We start from the raw sequence: 18,990 nt of genomic DNA, 5'->3' as shown, positions 1-18,990 counted from the left end.
TTATAAACATCTTCTCAAGTATGATGTTAATCAGATGGTTCTTGTTTCGACTCTTCTACGTACCAAGGGCTTCGCTACGAAAGCCAAAGTTGATGCTGATGCTGAGATTGTGAGTTACTGCATAAGGAGAAACATTCAGCACTACTTCAGAAAGATGAAGTACATAAACCAATCCCAGCCAGCAGATTTTATCGAAGTCCCTGTGGACATAGAAGTTCAATATCATCTTTCTTTGGCTCGTGAAAGAAAGAAGCGTGGAGAATCCACTGCAGCTGAGGTACCTGTTCAGAATGAGCCTTCTACTCCAATTCACTGTTCGGATATTGAAGAAGGAGAAGTCACTCGTTCTGGGTGAAATAGATTGATTAGGATATTTGTTAGATATGTTCAAGGAACATCCTCTAATAATCTATTAATGATCATGGTTTAATGTTTAATGCAAAGCCATAAACTTTTGCTATTTACATTCCAATGTTTAATTCTTTGTCTTATCTGTTAGTTGAGTTATCCTCTAGGAAATTTGCATGTTATGTTAACAAACAAATAGGGGAGATTGAAAGGCATATGTTCAGCCTATTTGTATTTAAAGAGGTACAACTCAACTCAAATAAGAAAGCTCAGTAAATAGCAAGTCATCGAAATCCGTACGAAGAACGTCAAATGATTTATGGGAATTATATGTCAGATAAATTCCAGGATGCTGCTGCACACCACTGAAAGAAGTTCATTAATATGTTCAAGCCTCAGTGCACAAATAATCTTTTGTGGCACGTCCAGGATTTCAGAAGATATAAAGTTTCTATACTTTATTTTATCAGAAGATTCCATTCAATGAAGAAGTACTTACAAGACGAAGACTCGACGAACAAACCAAATTCTTATTGTTTATTTGACGAAGAATATTTGATTTAACTAGATACAGATGAACCAGACAGTACATCTGTGTATCAGTTATTCAAATTAAATATTTGAAGTCAAGCAGAAGTGGTAGTTCGTTCGTTCGACAAATCAAGAAGAAGGTATTAAAGTTTAATGAAGACAGGATGCTGTTTTACTGAAGATTGGGTGATTAAATATTTAATAGATTATTATTTCACTTCTCAAATAATTATATTAATTATGTAATTTATTTATTAAATTAATTCACTCTTGAATTAATTTAATCTATGAATTTATATGAGTAACTTAATTAAGTGGATAATTTTCTATTTAATATATATTTTAAATTACATTATTTAACACCTAAACCATCTCAGTAAGACAATTCAGAATTGTCTTACCGAGTGGCTTCATCAAGCTGTCAAGACAATCCTTTCTAATTGTCTGACCGAGGGCTTAAGGAAGCAGCAAGACAATCATTTGTGATTGTCTTACCGAAGTGCAACTGCCAAGACAATTTGTAAGACAATTGAATTGTCTGACCGAGCACTGAAGCCACAGCCAAGACAATCCAATTGTCTGACCGAATGCATGTTGTAACAGCAAGACAATTTCAAGTGGATGCTTTCAAGACAATTAAATTGTCTGGCTGAATGTAACAAGCTTGCCAAGACAATTCCACTGCCAAGACAATTTAAATTGTCCTACCGAAGGAATGGATTGTCTTACTGCTGTGATTTATGCTTGCAAGGCAATTGTAATTGTCTTCCCTTGCTTTTAGTTTGTCTTGCCCAAGCTATATTGTCTTTTCTACTTGTATTTGTCTTGTCTTTCCTTTGTCTTACAAGTACAAATGGTTGCCTATATATATGGCATTCCATTCTTCATTTTAAGTGTTCATCACTTTGTAAATCAAAGCATTTGTAAAGCTTTCAAGTTGTTCGTAACTTGCTTGATCGTTATATCCACAGTATTCTGTGCTTTGATAACCCGGTTGTTTTAATCACTAAATCTAGAATATACCCTGTCGAATTTATTCTACGAACTTTAGTGGACATTAAAACTGAACCTTATTAATTATATAACGACTTAAAACATTGTTATATTAATTAATTATAATCTGATTAACAAGTCATATTCCAATCAGATTCACTTCCGCGATTATCTGTTATCGATTGTATTCAACCCCCCCCTTCTACAATCGTATCTTGACCTAACAGATACGAATCGCCCCAAAGCTACGATCCTTCCAGTTAACTTCTGAACATCCCTTATGGTCTTAGGTGGTTCCATGTCGAGGATAGCCTTAATCTTGTCGGGGTTGGCCTCAATTCCACGTTTGGAGACCATCAACCCCAGAAACTTACCTGATCCAACTCCGAAGGCACCCTTGGCTGGATTTAACATCATCTTATGAGTTCTCAGAACTTCAAAGGCCTCACTGAGGTGTTTGAGGTGGTCAACCTTATTCAAACTCTTAACTAACATGTCATCAACATAGACCTCCATGGCCTTCCCAATCAGATGCTTAAACATCTTGTTTGCCAAACGTTGATACGTGGCTCCTGCATTCTTAAGACCAAACTCCATAACTAAGTAACAGAACACACCAAAGTCAGTGACGAATGATACCTTAGGAACGTCGTTCTTGTCCATCCGGATCTGGTTGTATCCACTGAAACCATCCATGAAGCTCAACATCTCGTGGCCAACAGTGGCATCTATCAATGTGTCAATCTTTGGGAGAGGAAAGCAATCCTTTGGACAAGCATCGTTGAGATCTGTGAAGTCTACACACATCCTCCACTTCCCATTAGCTTTCTTGACCATAACCGGGTTTTCCAACCATTATGGGAACTGAATCTCCTCTATGAACCCAGCTTCCAACAATTTGTCAACCTCCTGTCTAATGTATTCTTGCCTCTCAGGTGCAAAGTTTCTCTTCTTCTGCTGTATCGGCTTCCTATCAGGATTAACATTCAACTTATGTGTCATGTAGGAGGGGTCAATACCTGGCATATCAGCAGCCGTCCAAGCAAAGACGTCACGGTTGTTCCTCAGGAATTTAACAAACTCAACCTTCAAGTCCTCGGGGAGTGAAACCCCAACGAAGGTAACCTTCTCCGGCTCATCAGGATATAGGGTGATAGGGACCAAGTCCTTGGCAGGCTTGCCTTTTCGTTCCTCCTCTCCCCTGACATCTAGATCTTCAATAGGCATAACTTGCACCCCGACTCCTCCGTATTTCAAAGCCCCCACATAACAACTTCTAGCCATTTTTTGATCTCCTATTTCTTCTCCCACTCCGTTCCTAGTCGGGAATTTGATCTTCAAGTGGTAAGTGGATGGAATTGCTTTAAAAGCGTGTATCCCTGTTCTTCCAAGGATAGCATTGTAGGTTGATGAGGCTTTAACGACCAGAAAGTTCAACATACATGTGGCCTATCTAGGCTCGGCTCCTATTGTTACCGGTAGTTGGATCATTCCTTCAATTTTCGTCTCCGCGTTATTAAAACCATATATAGGCATATCTGAAGGTGTTAATTGTGAATCAGCATACCCCATCTTCTCATAAGCGTCATGGAATAGTATATCAACAGATGCCCCATTGTCCACAAGGACTTTCTTCACAGATGAATTCCCGATCACGGGTGTGATTACTAATGGATCGTCATGGGGGAACTTCACCCCTTCAAGTTCTGAATCATTAAAAGTTAGAGGAAGCTCAATTCTCGCCCTCTTCGGGGGTTCTCCAACAATACTCATCACTTCCCGGGCATATGCCTTCCTCGAGTTACTAGATGTACCAGCAGCGTTTGGTACTCCAGTGATTACATTAACCACAGGCCCTCGAGGCTGACTTCTCCTATCACAGTCGTCACTATCTTTCCCTCGATTATCATTACCTCGGGGATCCCTATCTCCCTCCTTGGTGTACCTAGACAACTTGCCTTTTCGAATCAGGAACTCAATCTCGTCCTTCAGCTGCCGACAATCATCGGTCTTATGTCATGTATTCTTGTGAAACATGCAGTATAGATCCTTGTTTCTCTTCTCAGGATCAGTTCTAATAGGCTTCGGCCATCGAACTCCTCCTTCTTTCTCAATTTCCAACAGGATTTGACTCCTAGGGCATTCAGCCTTGCATATTAGGTGAACCTCGGTCCTGATTTCTTCTTTGTGGAGACTTATCATCATCTCCGGTTTTTGAATACTTGTTATCCGCATTGTACTCGGTGTCGTTTCCACGATTCTTAGGGTTCGAGGTCTGTCCTTGGACATCCTGAGACTTCTTCAAGCTCTCCTCAGCCTTGATATACTTCCCGGCCCTTTTCTGGAGCTCATTCATATTGTCAGGGGCCCTCTTGGCTAGTGAGCGGCGGAAGTTATCATCCGTAGTTCCTTGCTGCAGGGCGATCATTGCTACATACTGGTCCAAGTCCGGGACCTTGAGCGCCTCCTTGGTGAAGCGGTTTATGTAATCTCGAAGGGACTCATTCCTGCCCTGGTGAAGGTTCATCAAAGAGGCTGAACTTTTGGCGTGTGTCTTACTTCCAATGAACTGACCTATGAAAGCTCGACTCAAATCAGCAAACGAAGATATCGAGTTAGGGGGTAGACGACTATACCAGTGTTGTGCCATCCCGCTCAAGGTTTGGGGAAAAGCTCGACACTTGATGGCCTCCGTGACTGGTTGCAACAGCAATGCATTCATGAAGGTCCGTACATGATTAGCGGGATCACCCGTTCCGTCATACGCCTTGATAGTGGGCAACTTAAACTTTCGCGAAATCCTTGCTGCCATGATCTCCTCAGTGAATGGCGGGACAGGGTTGTCTGGGTCACCGGGAGGTAATAGATGGACTCGGGTCATACCTGTGTTCTGAGGGGTTTCAACCCTCGGTTCGGGAGGTTGCTGCCTTGCCTGGTGGGCGGCCATGTCTCTTCTTAATTGATCGATTTGCTGATCGAAGGCTCGAATTCTGCCTTCATATTCCTGATGCGTAGGTCCTCGGGACTCAGGATTGTTTTGTCTAGTATGGTGTTGGGAATCTCGGCCCTGGTTTCCGTCTCTCCTTCTACGTGGGGGAATATCATAATCCCTCTCCGACTCTTCAGAGGAGTCATTGTCTGTGTAAACTTCATACTCATCCGTTTGTCCTCTTGTGGTCGTCATGACTGTTGAGTAGTGAGTTCCACCAGCGGTGGTTGTTGCCACGAGGCTAGTTATAGGGGGCAACGTGCCGCATATCAACGGAGATGTGCTTTGGGGAGCAGTGATGGTTGGATTCGAGGTTCCAGCCGTGTGGGTGGAGAGCGGAATTGGCTGAGTGGAGGTTCCAGCGGTGACATGAGTGGAGGGTGGATCTTGGGTTGCAGTGTTGTCTCTGGTTGACGGAGGATGGACTTCTGAGCGTAATCTCGCGGGTCTAACCATGGTTGTTTTATGGATCAAAAAACGAAGGTGAAGCGTCGTACTTTTAAGATTGTTCTCGGGATTCGAGATGCCTACGTATCTCCAGCTGCGTGAAGAATCAAGTCTGAACGTAGTTCTAGTTTGGAGGGGTAGAGCCCTTTATATAGAGGTCTCGGTGTTAGAGACTGTATGGAAGTATGATTCCATGTATCTGAAACCTCATTGAAGTAGGCTTCTTGTGTTGTGATAAGATACGACTTTTATCTTGTAAAATCAACGTTTATCTAGGACACTAGATGTTTATCGTTGAAGAGTTAGAATACTCGTAGAACGTTGAGGTTCTAGAGTCTTCTATTCAGTTTCCTATACGGAACAGGAGTCGTGTATTCGGGCCTTGACAGGGCTGGTTATTGGAGTCCAGCCTCGAGTGGGCTGGAAGCTCAATTCTTGGACTTTGACAGTCCAAGTAGCTCAATCGTGGACATGCTTGTTGGCCTTATTAATTAATTACGAAATTAATTAATATTTAAGTGTCTCAGGCCCTAATTAATTAGGTTTTCGTATTTTTGGGTTTTTAATATCTAATAATAATTAAATATTATTTCTGATCCATATTAAAACTTATTCACAATAATTAATTATTATTTTAAAATATAATTATTAGAATTTGAAAATAACAACATAATTGAATTTTAAAATTCACCGAAGAAAAACGCGTTGAGCAAATTTTTAGTTAACAATTATAGATTTCTCCATCGTAGATGCTCTCAGAGCACCCACATAACCGTGTGATTCTCACCCTAGTTCGATTCAATGTCTTCTTCAAGCTGCTCTCCTTCATCCCTCTTTTGCCTCTTGGCCTAATATCTGCTCTTCACTCACTTTCTCCAGGTAATTTCATATATAATTACACACACACACATGCTAATATAATCATATAAAGCTGCGATAAGCATTGTTAATCTCTCCAAGTTTGGATTTTTTTATTACCCTTTTGCTTAAACTATCGTATTTGGATGTTATGTGGGTCTTGATACTTTAATATAGCTTGATAGTGGTGATTTTGAATACTGATTAGCTGCTAGACCAGAAAATTACATTGTTTGTTTGTTGATTTTATTTTGACAATTTGCAGTACTGATTGTTTTGTTAAGTACATTCAAATATAACTTAGTGTTATGATTTGCAGAAGGGTACTTTTAAAAATTATATTGAGAAACATGTATACGAATATGTGCTAATATTATCATATAAAGCTATGATTAGGACTCGTTAATCTCTCCAAGTTTTGTTTTTTTTTAATACCCATTTGCTTAAAAACTGTTTTTGAATGGTATTGTGGGTTCTTGATGGTATATTATAGCTTGATAGTGGTGTGTTTCTATTACTGATTAGCTACTGGATTAGAAAATTAGATTGTTTGTTTCTTGATATTATTTGATAATTTGCAGCACTACTTGTTGTGTTAAGTACATAAAAGTTAATGTTATGATTTGCAAAAGGGTACTTTTAGAATATATTTTGTGAAACATGGTCTAACTGGTGAAGAAAATTTCAGGAGATACAATAAATGTGATGTTTTGAGTATATGTTCAATTGGAGGTCTGTGTGATTTTTTGTGATGCCCTTGATAGAACTAGATTTAGTTATATGGAGTATCGGAGTTCATGTGCAATTGAAGGTCTGAATATGTGTGTTATTGTTTTCGTACTTTTGTTTAAGTTTTGAATTTTTATGCGGCTATAAAGAATATTTTGTGTCTGGTTTACATTATTGATTGCGTTTACTGCTTTAATGATTTCAAGTTATTTTTTCTTGACCCAAGTTCGAGTGACTCAATGACTAGTGTTGGTGTTTGTGTAATTTTGTTTAAATTGAATATTTATGTGGATGTGTAGTTTTGTTTGAATTTTAATGTTTATGCAGCTTTTAAGCTTAATTATACACACACACACACACACACACATATGCTAATATAATCATATAAAGCTGCGATAAGCATTGTTAATCTCTCCAAGTTTGGATTTTTTATTACCCATTAGCTTAAATTATCGTATTTGGATTTTATTGTGATTTTTAAATACTGATTAGCTGCTAGACCAGAAAATTACATTGTTTCTTGATTTTATTTTGACAATTTGCAGTACTGATTGTTTTGTTAAGTACATTGAAATATAATTTAGTGTTATGATTTGCAAAAGGATACTTTTAATAAATATATTGAGAAACATGTGTACGAATATGTGCTACTATTATCATATAAAACTATGATTAGGACTTGTTAATCTCTCCAAGTTTCGATTTTTTTTTATACCCATTTGCTTAAAAACTGTTTTTGAATGTTATCGTGGGTTCTTGATGGTATATGATAGCTTGATAGTGGTGATTTTGATTACTGATTAGCTACTGGATTAGAAAATTAGATTGTTTCTTGATTTTGTTTGATAATTTGCAGTACTACTTGTGTTAAGTACATAAAAGTTAATGTTATGATTTGCAAAAGGGTACTTTTAGGATATATTTTGTGAAACATGTCTTATTAGTGAAGAAAATTTCAGTAGATTCAATGAATGTGATGTTTTGAGTATATGTCTATGTGATTTTTTGTGATGCCCTTGATAGCACTAGATTAATTATATGGTGTATCAGAGTTCATGTGCAATTGAAGGTCTGAAGATTTGTGTTATTGTTTTTGTAGTTCTGTTTAAGTTTTGAATTCTTATGCAGCTATAAAGAATATTTTGTGTCTGGTTTACATTATGGGATTGCGTTTACTGCTTTAATGATTTCAAGCTATTGTTTGTTGACCCAAGTTCGAGTGACTCAATGACCAGTGTAGTTGTTTGTGTAATTTTGTTTAAATTGAATATTTATTCGGATGTGTAGTTTTGTTTGAATTTTAATGTTTATGCAGCTTTTAAGCTTAATTCCCATCCAGTCTGCATGATGGACTCTGTTCATTATTAACTATTTTATTGTATTGTTTGACGATATAAGTTAAAGTGACCTGGGATGAACTTGGGGTTTTACTTGTGAGCTCTAAATTTTCTTCCTAATTATGGCTTTTCTCTCCTTCACATTACATATATGTCTATATATCTAATGCCTTAAATTATCTGTCTACCAATCAGAGATCCAAGCTAATGGAGTTGTCTGCACGATGCCAATCTTGCGGCGAACGGTCTCTGGTCACTGATGAAGTTTCTGAAAATTTAATCTGCACAACATGTGCTGTTGTTCAGGATTACAACAATTTTCAGGCCCATGTTGGTGGTATTAGTGGCCCGGCTGGCACATATGTCCGCACTGGCACATCAGGCTCTGGCAACAATTATTCGTATAAAGAAAGCAAAATTTATAAAGCTGGGGTTCTTATCGATGATATATTGTTCAAATTGAATTTTTCGGTTCCATCTATAGATGAGGTTAAAAAAATGATTGTAACTATTACTGAAGGTGAGTATGGTCAAGGTGATTGGTTTAGTATATTTGTTGGTGCGTGTGCTTATGTTGTTCGGAGGAAAAATGGGAACCTTCTGCCTATGACGGATGTGGCTGCTGTAGTCTGCTGTGATACTTATGAGTTAGGAAGAATGGTTAATCGAGTTGTTAGTTTTCTTGACTTGAAGTTGCCTGAATTTGATATTGTTTATTTGTATGAAACTACACTTAGAAATAGCCCGAGCTTTAGTTGCATTGAAGCTGAGAAAAAGGAGGTGATGTTAAAACAGGGGGTGTTTTTGGTGCAGTGTTTAATAAAGTGGTTTGTGACAACAGGGAGAAGGCCGGTGCAGGTTGTAGTGTCAGTTTTGGCATTTATTGGACAGTTAAATCAGGTAAATGTTAAAATTGAGGATTTGGCTAGTGAATTGAATGTGCCTGCTGTCACTTGTAGATTGAGGTATAAGGAGTTGTTAGAGAGGCTTGTGGAGGTTGCAAGAGTGTTGCCATGGGGAAAAGATGTTAATGTAAAGAATATAGTGAAATTTGCACCATATGTCATTCAATATATGGAAATGAAGTCGATGGGTAATGGTCTAAAACAGATAAAAAATTCAGATAATGTGGGATTTGACATTACTTATTTTTTGAGTGATTGTTTGCAGGAAAGATCAGATAACATGATTGATTCATATAGGTCTTGTGAGGGGGATGATGTTTTTTCTCAAAATACTGAGCAAGAACAATCACCTAGTCTGGATTTTGCTAATCTGGATAAGTTTAATATTTCACCTGAATGCTTGAAAATGATTTATTCCAAGTGCATGGAAGAGGTTTCTGATTTTCGTTCCACATCAGAGTTTGGAAAGGAAAATAGAAAGAAAAGGAAGAGACATGACGACTACCTTGACTGTACAGACTGGTGGAAAGGCAAGTCAGAACTCAGCAAAAAACTCTCTCTCAAGAAGATATTGGAGAAAGATGTAGGAATGGATGTGATGCCTCCAGCATTCGTTAATGGATGCTTGACATACCAGACGAGAAGAGATAAGATTGAGGCGGCTAAGGCACGCATTAAAAACATCATGTTTCCATCGAATGCTGGTTTACGTGCTGGAAACAGCCATTGCCTTTCAACAACTGCTAAAAAGGAGAAGAAGAAAAAGAAACGACATGTAGATGTTGATTGGGAAGATCTTATAATTGAAACTCTTCTTCTGCATCAGGTGAAGGAAGAAGAAATAGAGAATGGGTATTACAGAACCTTGATGGACTTGCATGTTTTTAACTCAGGTTGTTTTGAATGATCTCAACTCTACGCAGGTCTATTCAGCTGCAGTGATTGCTTAACTAGGAGACATCCCGGAACAGATTATGCTGGCGATAAATGGATTCATCTTTTCTTCTTTTTTTTCCTTTTTTTTTTTTTGTAATCGGAGATTGATACATGAACATGTTTTTTGTGATGATGAGCATTGAGTGAAATCTATTATATATATATTGCTGCAACAAGGACTTTGATGAGCCAAAAAATTCAGTATGAAAATACATTTTTTTTTGCTAAATATGAAAATACATTTTTGCCCCTTATATAACAGGATTAATTTACTTTTTAATCCCTTAATAAGCTCACTTCTTATATCCCTGTCTATACTGCCTCTCCATTTTCAGTTACTTGCTGTTGCTGGGGGAATTCCTGCGGACATGCGTCAGATTTGTGGACAAACAGATTTGGTGTGTGGCAGCTGGTATTGGTTTACACGAGCTTCATCCTTTTGTGTTGTAAGTGTTTGCTATGTTTCTGAGCTTTCCTTATTTGATTTTGCATTGCTGGTTTACACACAATAGGGAGGAATCTTGAAATTGTGTACGACCTAAATATGCTGTACATTGGCATCTCGTGTTTCAGGTGTTAGGAATCGCTGCTTGCCAAGTAAACTAAAGGGCGTATTCAATATTCAAGAATATGTACCAATAGTTATGTTTTCTCTGTGTTGGTTGCTCGGTTAGTATAAACAATATAATTAGGGCTGCTCCTGTTCTACATAATTGATTTCAATTCCGCGGGCTTGATGTTCGTGGCTCTTTAGTTATATTAGTCAAATTGTTTGCTGTGATATGCTAACTCCTCCAATATTATATTCACTTCCTGCAAATAAAACATCTTGAGTTCTCAGTTCTTGCAGTTTTGCAAAACCAACCTTTTAACTTGTGGAAGTTGCCTCATTATACACATTTTCTAAAATGTGAATAATACGTATCAAATGATGTTTACAGTGATATACTTGATCAGCTTTACAACCTATGAAGTCCATCGTTTGCCTCCAGTGATGCTCTGTCATATTGTTATTTTGCTCTCTCATATTCTATTCACTTTCTTTCTTATCGTCCCTTTTTTGATAAATATCAAGTTCTCTATTCAAGAAACAAGAAATTTAATTGTAGCCGAATAAATAGACACATCATTTCATGCTTGGTAATCGGGATGTTTGACGCTAGGCAGTATTAACAAGAGCTCAAGCTGGAGCTTACATGGTTTAATTAGAGCCTTCTTTTTATTAGAAGTACAACCATATTCTTCCTTTTGTTTTATATTAGGGGCGCTTTTTCTAATTAATATTGGATTTCCTCTGTCAGTATTTATAGTACCGGAAACTGATGCATTTGTTTATTTTTTTCCTTAAAATACTATGTGAAGGTGGAAAATTACTAGATCGGATTTTGTCAAGGTGATCATTTTAAGAACTGTAAATATATTTGTACCACCGGTGCTGGTATATCTTAGTATCAAATGTGATGCTTTCTGGTAGAAGTAAACCTTGCCATTGTTTTTCAACAGGGGTGGAGGATATGCAGAGGACGATGCTAAAACCATTATTGTGCAGATACTAGGAGTGGTTGCCTTCGGTCATCTACAAGGTGTTGTGCACCGTGATCTGAAATCGGAGGTATTAGTTTAATACATTGTAGTGTTTTTTAAGTATTAGTTGCTTGTATGACTTGGATTCATCTTGTAATTCACTCAAGGTGAAAAGCACACAGAAATTCACTTTATCCTCTCTGTTTGTACCCTCAGTCACTCCCAACCAAGCTCCTAACTTAATGAATTGGGCAGAACTTTCTTTTCGCAGCAAAAGACGGGGATGCCCCATTGAAGATCATAGATTTTGGGCCTATCTCATTTCAGCAGGCCAGGTATGATTGCTCATATTAAGTTGTCTTCTTGTCTGGTTTATTTTTTTGTAGACCTCATACGACTACTTGCCACAGAAGAAATCTCGTTGTAATTTAGTATTTGTTTGTATCTAATATATGTTTGTATATAGTTCCTTAGACTCGCAACCTCCTGGATTGTGTATAGTCTAGTGATATATCCACTGGCCATGGCTTCTGTATCAGCTCTAGCAATCTAGACCTTGGGCTTTAGAGCAAATAAACTCCTAGCTGATTGAGATGCTTTAATTGATAAACTTGGCATAGCTTCACATGCCTATACAAATACAATAATCTATTATGCCTAAGTGATTTGCTTTCTGTCTTTTGTAATTAAATTGCGTTTGTATTTCAATTTGAGGCAAACCAATATGATTCTCTTGAAGTGCAGATGAACACCTCAATGATATTGTTGACAGTGCATACTATGTCGCGCCTGAAGTGCTCCACAGATCATATAGCATTGAAGCTGATATTTGGAGTATAGGTGTCATAGCATATATGCTCTTATGTACCATCTGCCGAGGCAACTAGGCAGGTACTGAGTTGCTGCTTTTCAACTACAGCTGAAATGATGTGGCTTCTGAATCTTCTTCGTGAATCTGATGTTTCTTTATTACTGTATGTCATACACCTATTATAGACCGTGATAACTTAAATGTCACCCATCTTAGTGCAAATCCTATTTTTCATTCTAGAATGAAACATTTAACACTTTCATCTTATTTTACCAGAGAACAAGTTAATTATGGTACTCTTCATACCGGTGATCGATTAGCTGAGTTTCGTACAAAACCTTTATTTCATCCAGGAGTGGCGCTGATTATAGACGGATAAGACTTGAGCCTAGAGCCCTAATGTTTAAGGCCCTCAAAATTTTGAACCGTTAGTATGTAAATGCATGAATTATACAGAATATATGCAGACCAGGGCCTGAAATCTGATTTTGACTATGACCCTTCAAATCTCTGGCCCTGATTTCAGGGGCATGTTGTAGATGAGAGCTAACTTGGGTCTCTTCTACTATGTTTTTCCCCAGTTAGTTAATTACCTCTTGCTATATTAATTTGATAAGTTTCTATCTTTTTTGGAAGTTGACTATAAACTTATATGGAAAGTCATATTATCTATAGTCCCTGTTAGTTTTCAGAACAGAAGAGTCTTGTGCATGAAGTAAAAAATACTGCGACCAAACTGCTCTTCCATGGTTATAGGCATCCTCTTTGTTTCTCTTAATTAAGTTATTCTCATTTTATATAATTTTGTGTTCATAGTTATGTTCAAATTTCTAATATCTGTTGCGACCAACAACCCAAATAGTCAGTAAGATATTTCCAACACAAGGGACCTAGCCAACCAAAGAGACTTCTGCTGGAACCACTGAACAGCTGTAAAACACATTTAGCATATTGTCAAAGTGCATGATAAATTGTCAGGAAACTGCACTGCAACTGCAGTAGCATTAGTAGAATATATAGTAGTACTAGAAGTAAGGGTACTATAGTCATTCTGTGTTGATGAGTATGCAAGTCTGTTATGTTAGTAGCTATATGTACTGGTGTAATGTTCATTTTGCAGATATGATATGAAAATTGGCTTCTGCCTCCAAAACCTCTCTCTCTCTGCTTCTCTCTCTATAACTGCTTTCTCTCTCTAGAATTCTCTTCTCTTCTCATCTAAACTCTGTTTCTCACCTCTATTTCTCTCTATTCTCATCTCAATTCTCTGCTGTTACTCTATTTCTGCATTTATATATACAGAAAACACCAAACAAAGTCCCAAACTAGGTCAGGAAAGTACCAGATCCTGACAAATTGGTATCAGAGCTGTAAATTTCGATCAACTACTGCTTCCATATCACTGTGCTGTTAAAGGCGAGCTGTGCGGTTGTAGAATCACAGGAATCGCAGGTGTAGTTTGGAAGTTGAAATCAGACAGGTCAGGTACTCTGTTTTCTTAACTGTTCTCATCAGATCTGTGATTGTGAGGTTGTTTCTGTGAATTTGGAGTGAAGTTCAGTTGATTGTGGATAGATTACAGTAATAGTTAGTTGCTATAGCTTATTACAACAGAAAAGTACAAAAGAATTGTTGTGAGAGGTTTGACTATTAATTCTGGTGTGTGCTGTAGTTTAGTGCTAGTAATCAGGTGTTTGAGTAATTGTCTGAGTGAACTACAGGTAGTTGTAGTTACTGATATTGAAGGAATAAGAAAGTATGACTATTAGCACTAGAAGTAGTAGCAAACAAGTTGAGACTTCTGATCAAGGCACAAGGAGAATGAATCAACAACAATTTCATGGATTTCTGGAAGGATATGACCAGAAGTTTGAAAAAATGCAAGAACAGATTGGATTATTGATGCAGCAACTGACTGGAGCTATGAGTATTCAAGGAGATGAGGATGAAAATGTTGTGGTAATTGAAGAAGAAATGGATGAGGAAGCTGATCTAACCTTGCAGTCAAAAGGAATGTTTAGAGATCCTGATCATGCTGCTAAGCTGAGGCAGAAACAGATGAAGGCAAAGCCTTCAAGGAAGAATGATGACTTAAATAATGGAGGAGTGGAAGTCAATCATGAAGGGACAGTTGATTCTCATAGTTTGAAGCATCTAAAGTTGACATTTCCATCTCTCAAAGAGGGAGGAGATGCTGTAGAGTGGTTAAGGGATTGTGAGGAATATTTTACTATTTTTGAAGTCAGTGACTACAGAAGATCAGCCATTGCAGCAATGCACATGAGTGGAACTCCAAGGTACTGGTACAAGTCCTTTATGGTGGGAAGAGACAAAGTCACTTGGCAGCAGTTTACACAGGCCTTCCTTGCCAGATTTGGAGAGCTAGAGACAGAGTTGGTGTTTGACAAGTTTAAGAAATTGCAACAGACCACTACTGTGGAGGATTACTTTGATGAGTTTGAGAAAAGCAGAGGACAGTTGCTAAGCAAAATACCTAGCTTAACTCCAGAATATTTCCTGGAAAATTTTATTGGAGGACTTCAGGCTGAGGTGAGAGGGATGATAAGACTGTTGGAGCCCTCAACATTGGAGCAGGCTTTTAATCAGGCCAACCAAGTTAAGAAAGGAAACACTTACAAGGGCAACTTCAGCTCCCAAGTAGTAACTAGACAGGTTCCTGAATCAACTAATGTTAACACCAACAAGTCTACATTAGCTGTCCCAGTTAAAGGAACAGAGGTTGTGAGTGCCAAACCCAGGCCTCTGACTTATAGTCAAAGAGAGGAAAGGAGAAAAAAAGGCTTGTGTTTCTACTGTGATGAGAAATTTGTGAAGGGACATGAATGCAAAAAACCACAAAATTTCTTAATGATTGCAGAAGTTAAAGAGGTAGAAGTTTATGAAGAAGCACCTGTTTTTGATGAAGATCCTAATGAAGATCAGTGTGATTGGCAAGAGCAGAAGGTAGTGCTAGCTGCTCTGGGCATTCAAGAGGTGCAAAAAGGAGGACCAATGCATTTCTCATGTAATTGGTGTGAAAGGAATTATCAGGTTCTAATAGATGGGGGAAGTTCTTTGAATCTGATTTCTTTAGATTTTTGTAAAGAATTGGGCTTACAGGTCCAGGCACATAAGCCTGTAGTCATGATTTTGCCAAATGGGGCAGAATTCACTAGTACAGCTGTGTGTCCTACATTTAAGCTGAAATGGCAGGAGGTTGAGATGGAGATTCAGGCTTTTGTAGCTGAATTGAAGGATTGGCACCTTATTCTGGGAATTGAATGGCTTTACCAGTTGGGGAATATCAAGTGCAATTATCAGGACAGCACTATGCATTTCAGCTGGAAAGGAAAAGAAGTAATGATCTCTCCAAAAGATCACTTTGAGATAGTGGCCTACTGTCACCAGCTATCTGAGGTGGTACCTAAGTGGATGAGTCAGATTGAGAATAGCTATGAAGGGGACAGTGAAATTCAAGAAATTGTGGCTGCAATTACTGTGGATAAAGGAGGTCCCCAAGAATATTATTTCAGACAAGGATTGTTGATGTTCAGGGGCAAATGGGTATTGGGAAGTAAAGGAGACCTAAGACAACAAGTTTTTGAGGAATTGCATTGTCACAGTCAAGGGGGACATTCTGGTGTGAGGGCTACTATTAAGAAGGTGATGGAATACTTCTATTGGCCCTCAATCAGACAGAACATAGGGCAGTGGGTTAGGGAATGTGCTATCTGCCAGCAGAATAAAGGGGAGAATGTTAAGTACCCTGGCCTGTTGCAACCACTGAGGATTCCACAGGAGCCCTGGAGAGACATTGCTATGGACTTTATCACTGGCTTACCTAAGTCCAAAGGGAATGAAGTAATTTGGGTGGTAGTGGACAGGTTTAGCAGGTACAGTCACTTCATTGCTCTAGCTCATCCTGTTTCTGCTAAAAGCTTAGCTTTGATATTCTTTGAGCAAATCTACAAACTTCATGGGCTGCCTGAAACTATTGTAAGTGATAGAGACAGTTTGTTTCTTAGTGAGTTTTGGCAAAACTTGTTCAAACTATCTGGAACCAGGCTGAACTTCAGTACAGCCTATCATCCTCAATCTGATGGGAGTACAGAAAGGGTGAACCAATGCCTGGAGCAATACCTGAGGAATATGACAAGTGAGGTGCCCAAGAATTGGTCAGCTTGGCTTGCTGCAGCAGAATGGTGGTACAATACCACATTCCATACTACTTTGAACTCAACTCCTTTCCAAGTTGTATATGGAATGAAGCCTAGACACCTAGCTTGGCAAGAAAGGTCACATACCAACATAAGTAGTTTAGAGGAATTGTTGGAGACTAAGCAGCAACAATGGTGTAGATTGAAGGAATTGTTGGAGAGTGCTCAAGCTAAAATGAAAGCTTATTCTGATGCAAAGAGATCTGCTAGGGAATTTAAAAAGGGGGATCTGGTGTATTTGAAACTACAGCCCTATAGACAAGTAACTGTGGCAATCAGGAAGAATCTGAAATTAGCTGCTAAATTCTATGGTCCATATGAGGTGATTGAGAAAATTGGCTCTGTGGCTTATAGGTTGGCTCTTCCAGAAAGATCTAGAGTTCATCCTGTCTTTCATGTTTCTCAACTGAAAAAAGCTATTGGTCAAGCTAAAGTTCAGAAGCAGCTGCCACAAGTCAATGAGCAGGGGTCATTTGATTTGGTACCTCTAAGGCAACTGGAGACTAGGAGCATTTTAAGAGACCATAAGATGGTATACCAAAGGCTGGTGCAGTGGAAAGGCTGTAGTGTGGATGAAGCCACCTGGGAAGATGAAGATTTACTGAAGTGTAACTTTCCTGAATTTTGTGGCCATGAGGACATGGGCTGATTGAAGGAAGGGGGAATGTCAGGAAACTGCACTGCAACTGCAGTAGCATTAGTAGAATATATAGTAGTACTAGAAGTAAGGGTACTATAGTCATTCTGTGTTGATGAGTATGCAAGTCTGTTATGTTAGTAGCTATATGTACTGGTGTAATGTTCATTTTGCAGATATGATATGAAAATTGGCTTTTGCCTCCAAAACCTCTCTCTCTCTGCTTCTCTCTCTATAACTGCTTTCTCTCTCTAGAATTCTCTTCTCTTCTCATCTAAACTCTGTTTCTCACCTCTATTTCTCTCTATTCTCATCTCAATTCTCTGCTGTTACTCTATTTCTGCATTTATATATACAGAAAACACCAAACAAAGTCCCAAACTAGGTTAGGAAAGTACCAGATCCTGACATAAATACACAAATTTAATAGACAAATTACACAAATTTAATAGACGAGCCTCCTAGATTGAAATCTAATAGACAAATTTCAATCTAATAATATAATGGCTACTTTAGCAAGAAGTTTTCAGTTGCAGCATGAAAGATCATATATAGTTCTTGATGCAGGACAAGGGTAGAAAGGGGGTAAAAAGAGGAGTTAATACCTACCTCACATCGAAACATGTGATAAAAATTTAAAGCTAATTTTCAACGCATGGCCTATATAAGAATAAAAACGAACTTACTTCAAACTCATCACAAAGTATCGTTATCTCTATTAAATTATATTACCAAATTCAAAACAAAGAGCATATATACCTCACACTCAGGCAATTCTTGAACTAAAGATTCCTTGACTGGATCGAAATTGGCTGGACCGAATGCAACAACTAGGGAAGTGGTGGCAGATTGTTCAATGTTTGTTTGAATCTTGATATATGTGGTCTTTATTTCGGTTTCAAAACAGTACTGTTATCATTCTCACAATTCAAAATTTTAGGATTAGATCCAGAAATTGACACGGGCTGGGGGACCTGCAAGCATGGAAGTGTGATCCATACTCTTCCGGAGGATCCAGCTACAGGAGAACCGGGATCTTTTTATACAAAAACATTTGTCTGTTGACAATAAATTTGCAATTATCTTACAAAATTCATCACATAGATTTATAAGAACAATATATTAGCAAGTCCACAAAAGCTTTTGCTTCTAACATATAAGTTGCTAGAGTTTTAGATAGTATATTAGGATTTGGAGTACTTTAGTGTAAGGTGTTTAGTTGAAGCATCAAATCAGATATAGTTCTTGATGCAGGACAAGGGTAGAATTGTGAACTTTAGCCAACATGTATTTGATTCCCTAAGAAGAAGGATACATCCGTTTCTTTTCTTTAACTTTTAACGGGGTTGTAATTGTGTTTTATATTCTAACCATGAACATTTGTTCATCACTTAGGATTAAGGTTTCATGTCTGATCAGTCTGACAGAGAACTAGCTAGAGCTAGGCCGAGTTCATGGTTCCAAGAGCAGAATGATGCAACTGATATAATTATATTAATGGATAATTTCGATTTCCCCATGTTGTTTAAGAGTAAGAGCACCAGAGGCTTCTCTTTCTAATCGCAAGGTATGCTCTATGTTCTATATGAATTATGATAGAAAAATTTGTATAAAATATTTATTTTCAGTCTATGTTTCTGATTATTCTTTATTTGATTTAGGATGCATAATTAGGTGCAATTTTTCCAAAATTTTCGATCAAACTTTTAAATAGTCTTACAAAAAGTT

The 18,990-nt window shown here is 38.0% G+C and overlaps 2 protein-coding genes across 9 annotated transcripts; both read left to right on the top strand.

The window, feature by feature from the left end:
- The first annotated feature begins 6,027 nt into the window (after window positions 1-6,027).
- Window positions 6,028-10,206, top strand: LOC108209093 (plant-specific TFIIB-related protein PTF2). 2 transcript variants are annotated; one of them, XM_064087023.1, is made up of 3 exons: window positions 6,028-6,187; window positions 8,428-9,963; window positions 10,061-10,206. In XM_064087023.1, the coding sequence occupies exons 2-3, from the start codon at window positions 8,440-8,442 to the stop codon at window positions 10,085-10,087; spliced, it is 1,551 nt and encodes a 516-aa protein (XP_063943093.1). In that variant the 5' UTR covers window positions 6,028-6,187; window positions 8,428-8,439; the 3' UTR covers window positions 10,088-10,206. The 2 variants fall into 2 exon arrangements, with proteins under 2 accessions (XP_063943093.1, XP_063943092.1); XM_064087022.1 differs by having other exon boundaries at window positions 8,428-10,206.
- On the top strand, window positions 10,140-18,648 carry LOC108209091 (uncharacterized). 7 transcript variants are annotated; one of them, XM_064087018.1, is made up of 7 exons: window positions 10,140-10,274; window positions 10,409-10,519; window positions 10,647-10,742; window positions 11,577-11,685; window positions 11,853-11,932; window positions 12,342-12,488; window positions 12,685-18,648. In XM_064087018.1, the coding sequence occupies exon 7, from the start codon at window positions 14,167-14,169 to the stop codon at window positions 17,272-17,274; it is 3,108 nt and encodes a 1,035-aa protein (XP_063943088.1). In that variant the 5' UTR covers window positions 10,140-10,274; window positions 10,409-10,519; window positions 10,647-10,742; window positions 11,577-11,685; window positions 11,853-11,932; window positions 12,342-12,488; window positions 12,685-14,166; the 3' UTR covers window positions 17,275-18,648. The 7 variants fall into 7 exon arrangements, with proteins under 7 accessions (XP_063943088.1, XP_063943090.1, XP_063943087.1 ...); XM_064087017.1 differs by lacking the exon at window positions 10,140-10,274 and adding an exon at window positions 11,436-11,466 and having other exon boundaries at window positions 10,381-10,519; window positions 10,647-10,714; XM_064087015.1 differs by lacking the exon at window positions 10,140-10,274 and adding an exon at window positions 11,436-11,466.
- The last annotated feature ends 342 nt before the right edge of the window (window positions 18,649-18,990 follow it).

The sequence above is a fragment of the Daucus carota genome, chromosome 2, assembly GCF_001625215.2.
Source record: "Daucus carota subsp. sativus chromosome 2, DH1 v3.0, whole genome shotgun sequence".
In the NCBI taxonomy this organism is placed as follows: Eukaryota; Viridiplantae; Streptophyta; class Magnoliopsida; order Apiales; family Apiaceae; genus Daucus; species Daucus carota.
The sequence above is the reverse complement of the archived record's forward strand: the minus strand, read 5'-3'. Positions and strand labels throughout refer to the sequence as shown.

Coding starts and splice junctions, on each gene's coding strand:
- LOC108209093 (XM_064087022.1), top strand. CDS start 8,440: ATGGAGTTGTCTGCACGATGCCAATCTTGCGGCGAACGGTCTCTGGTC.
- LOC108209091 (XM_064087020.1), top strand. CDS start 14,167: ATGACTATTAGCACTAGAAGTAGTAGCAAACAAGTTGAGACTTCTGAT.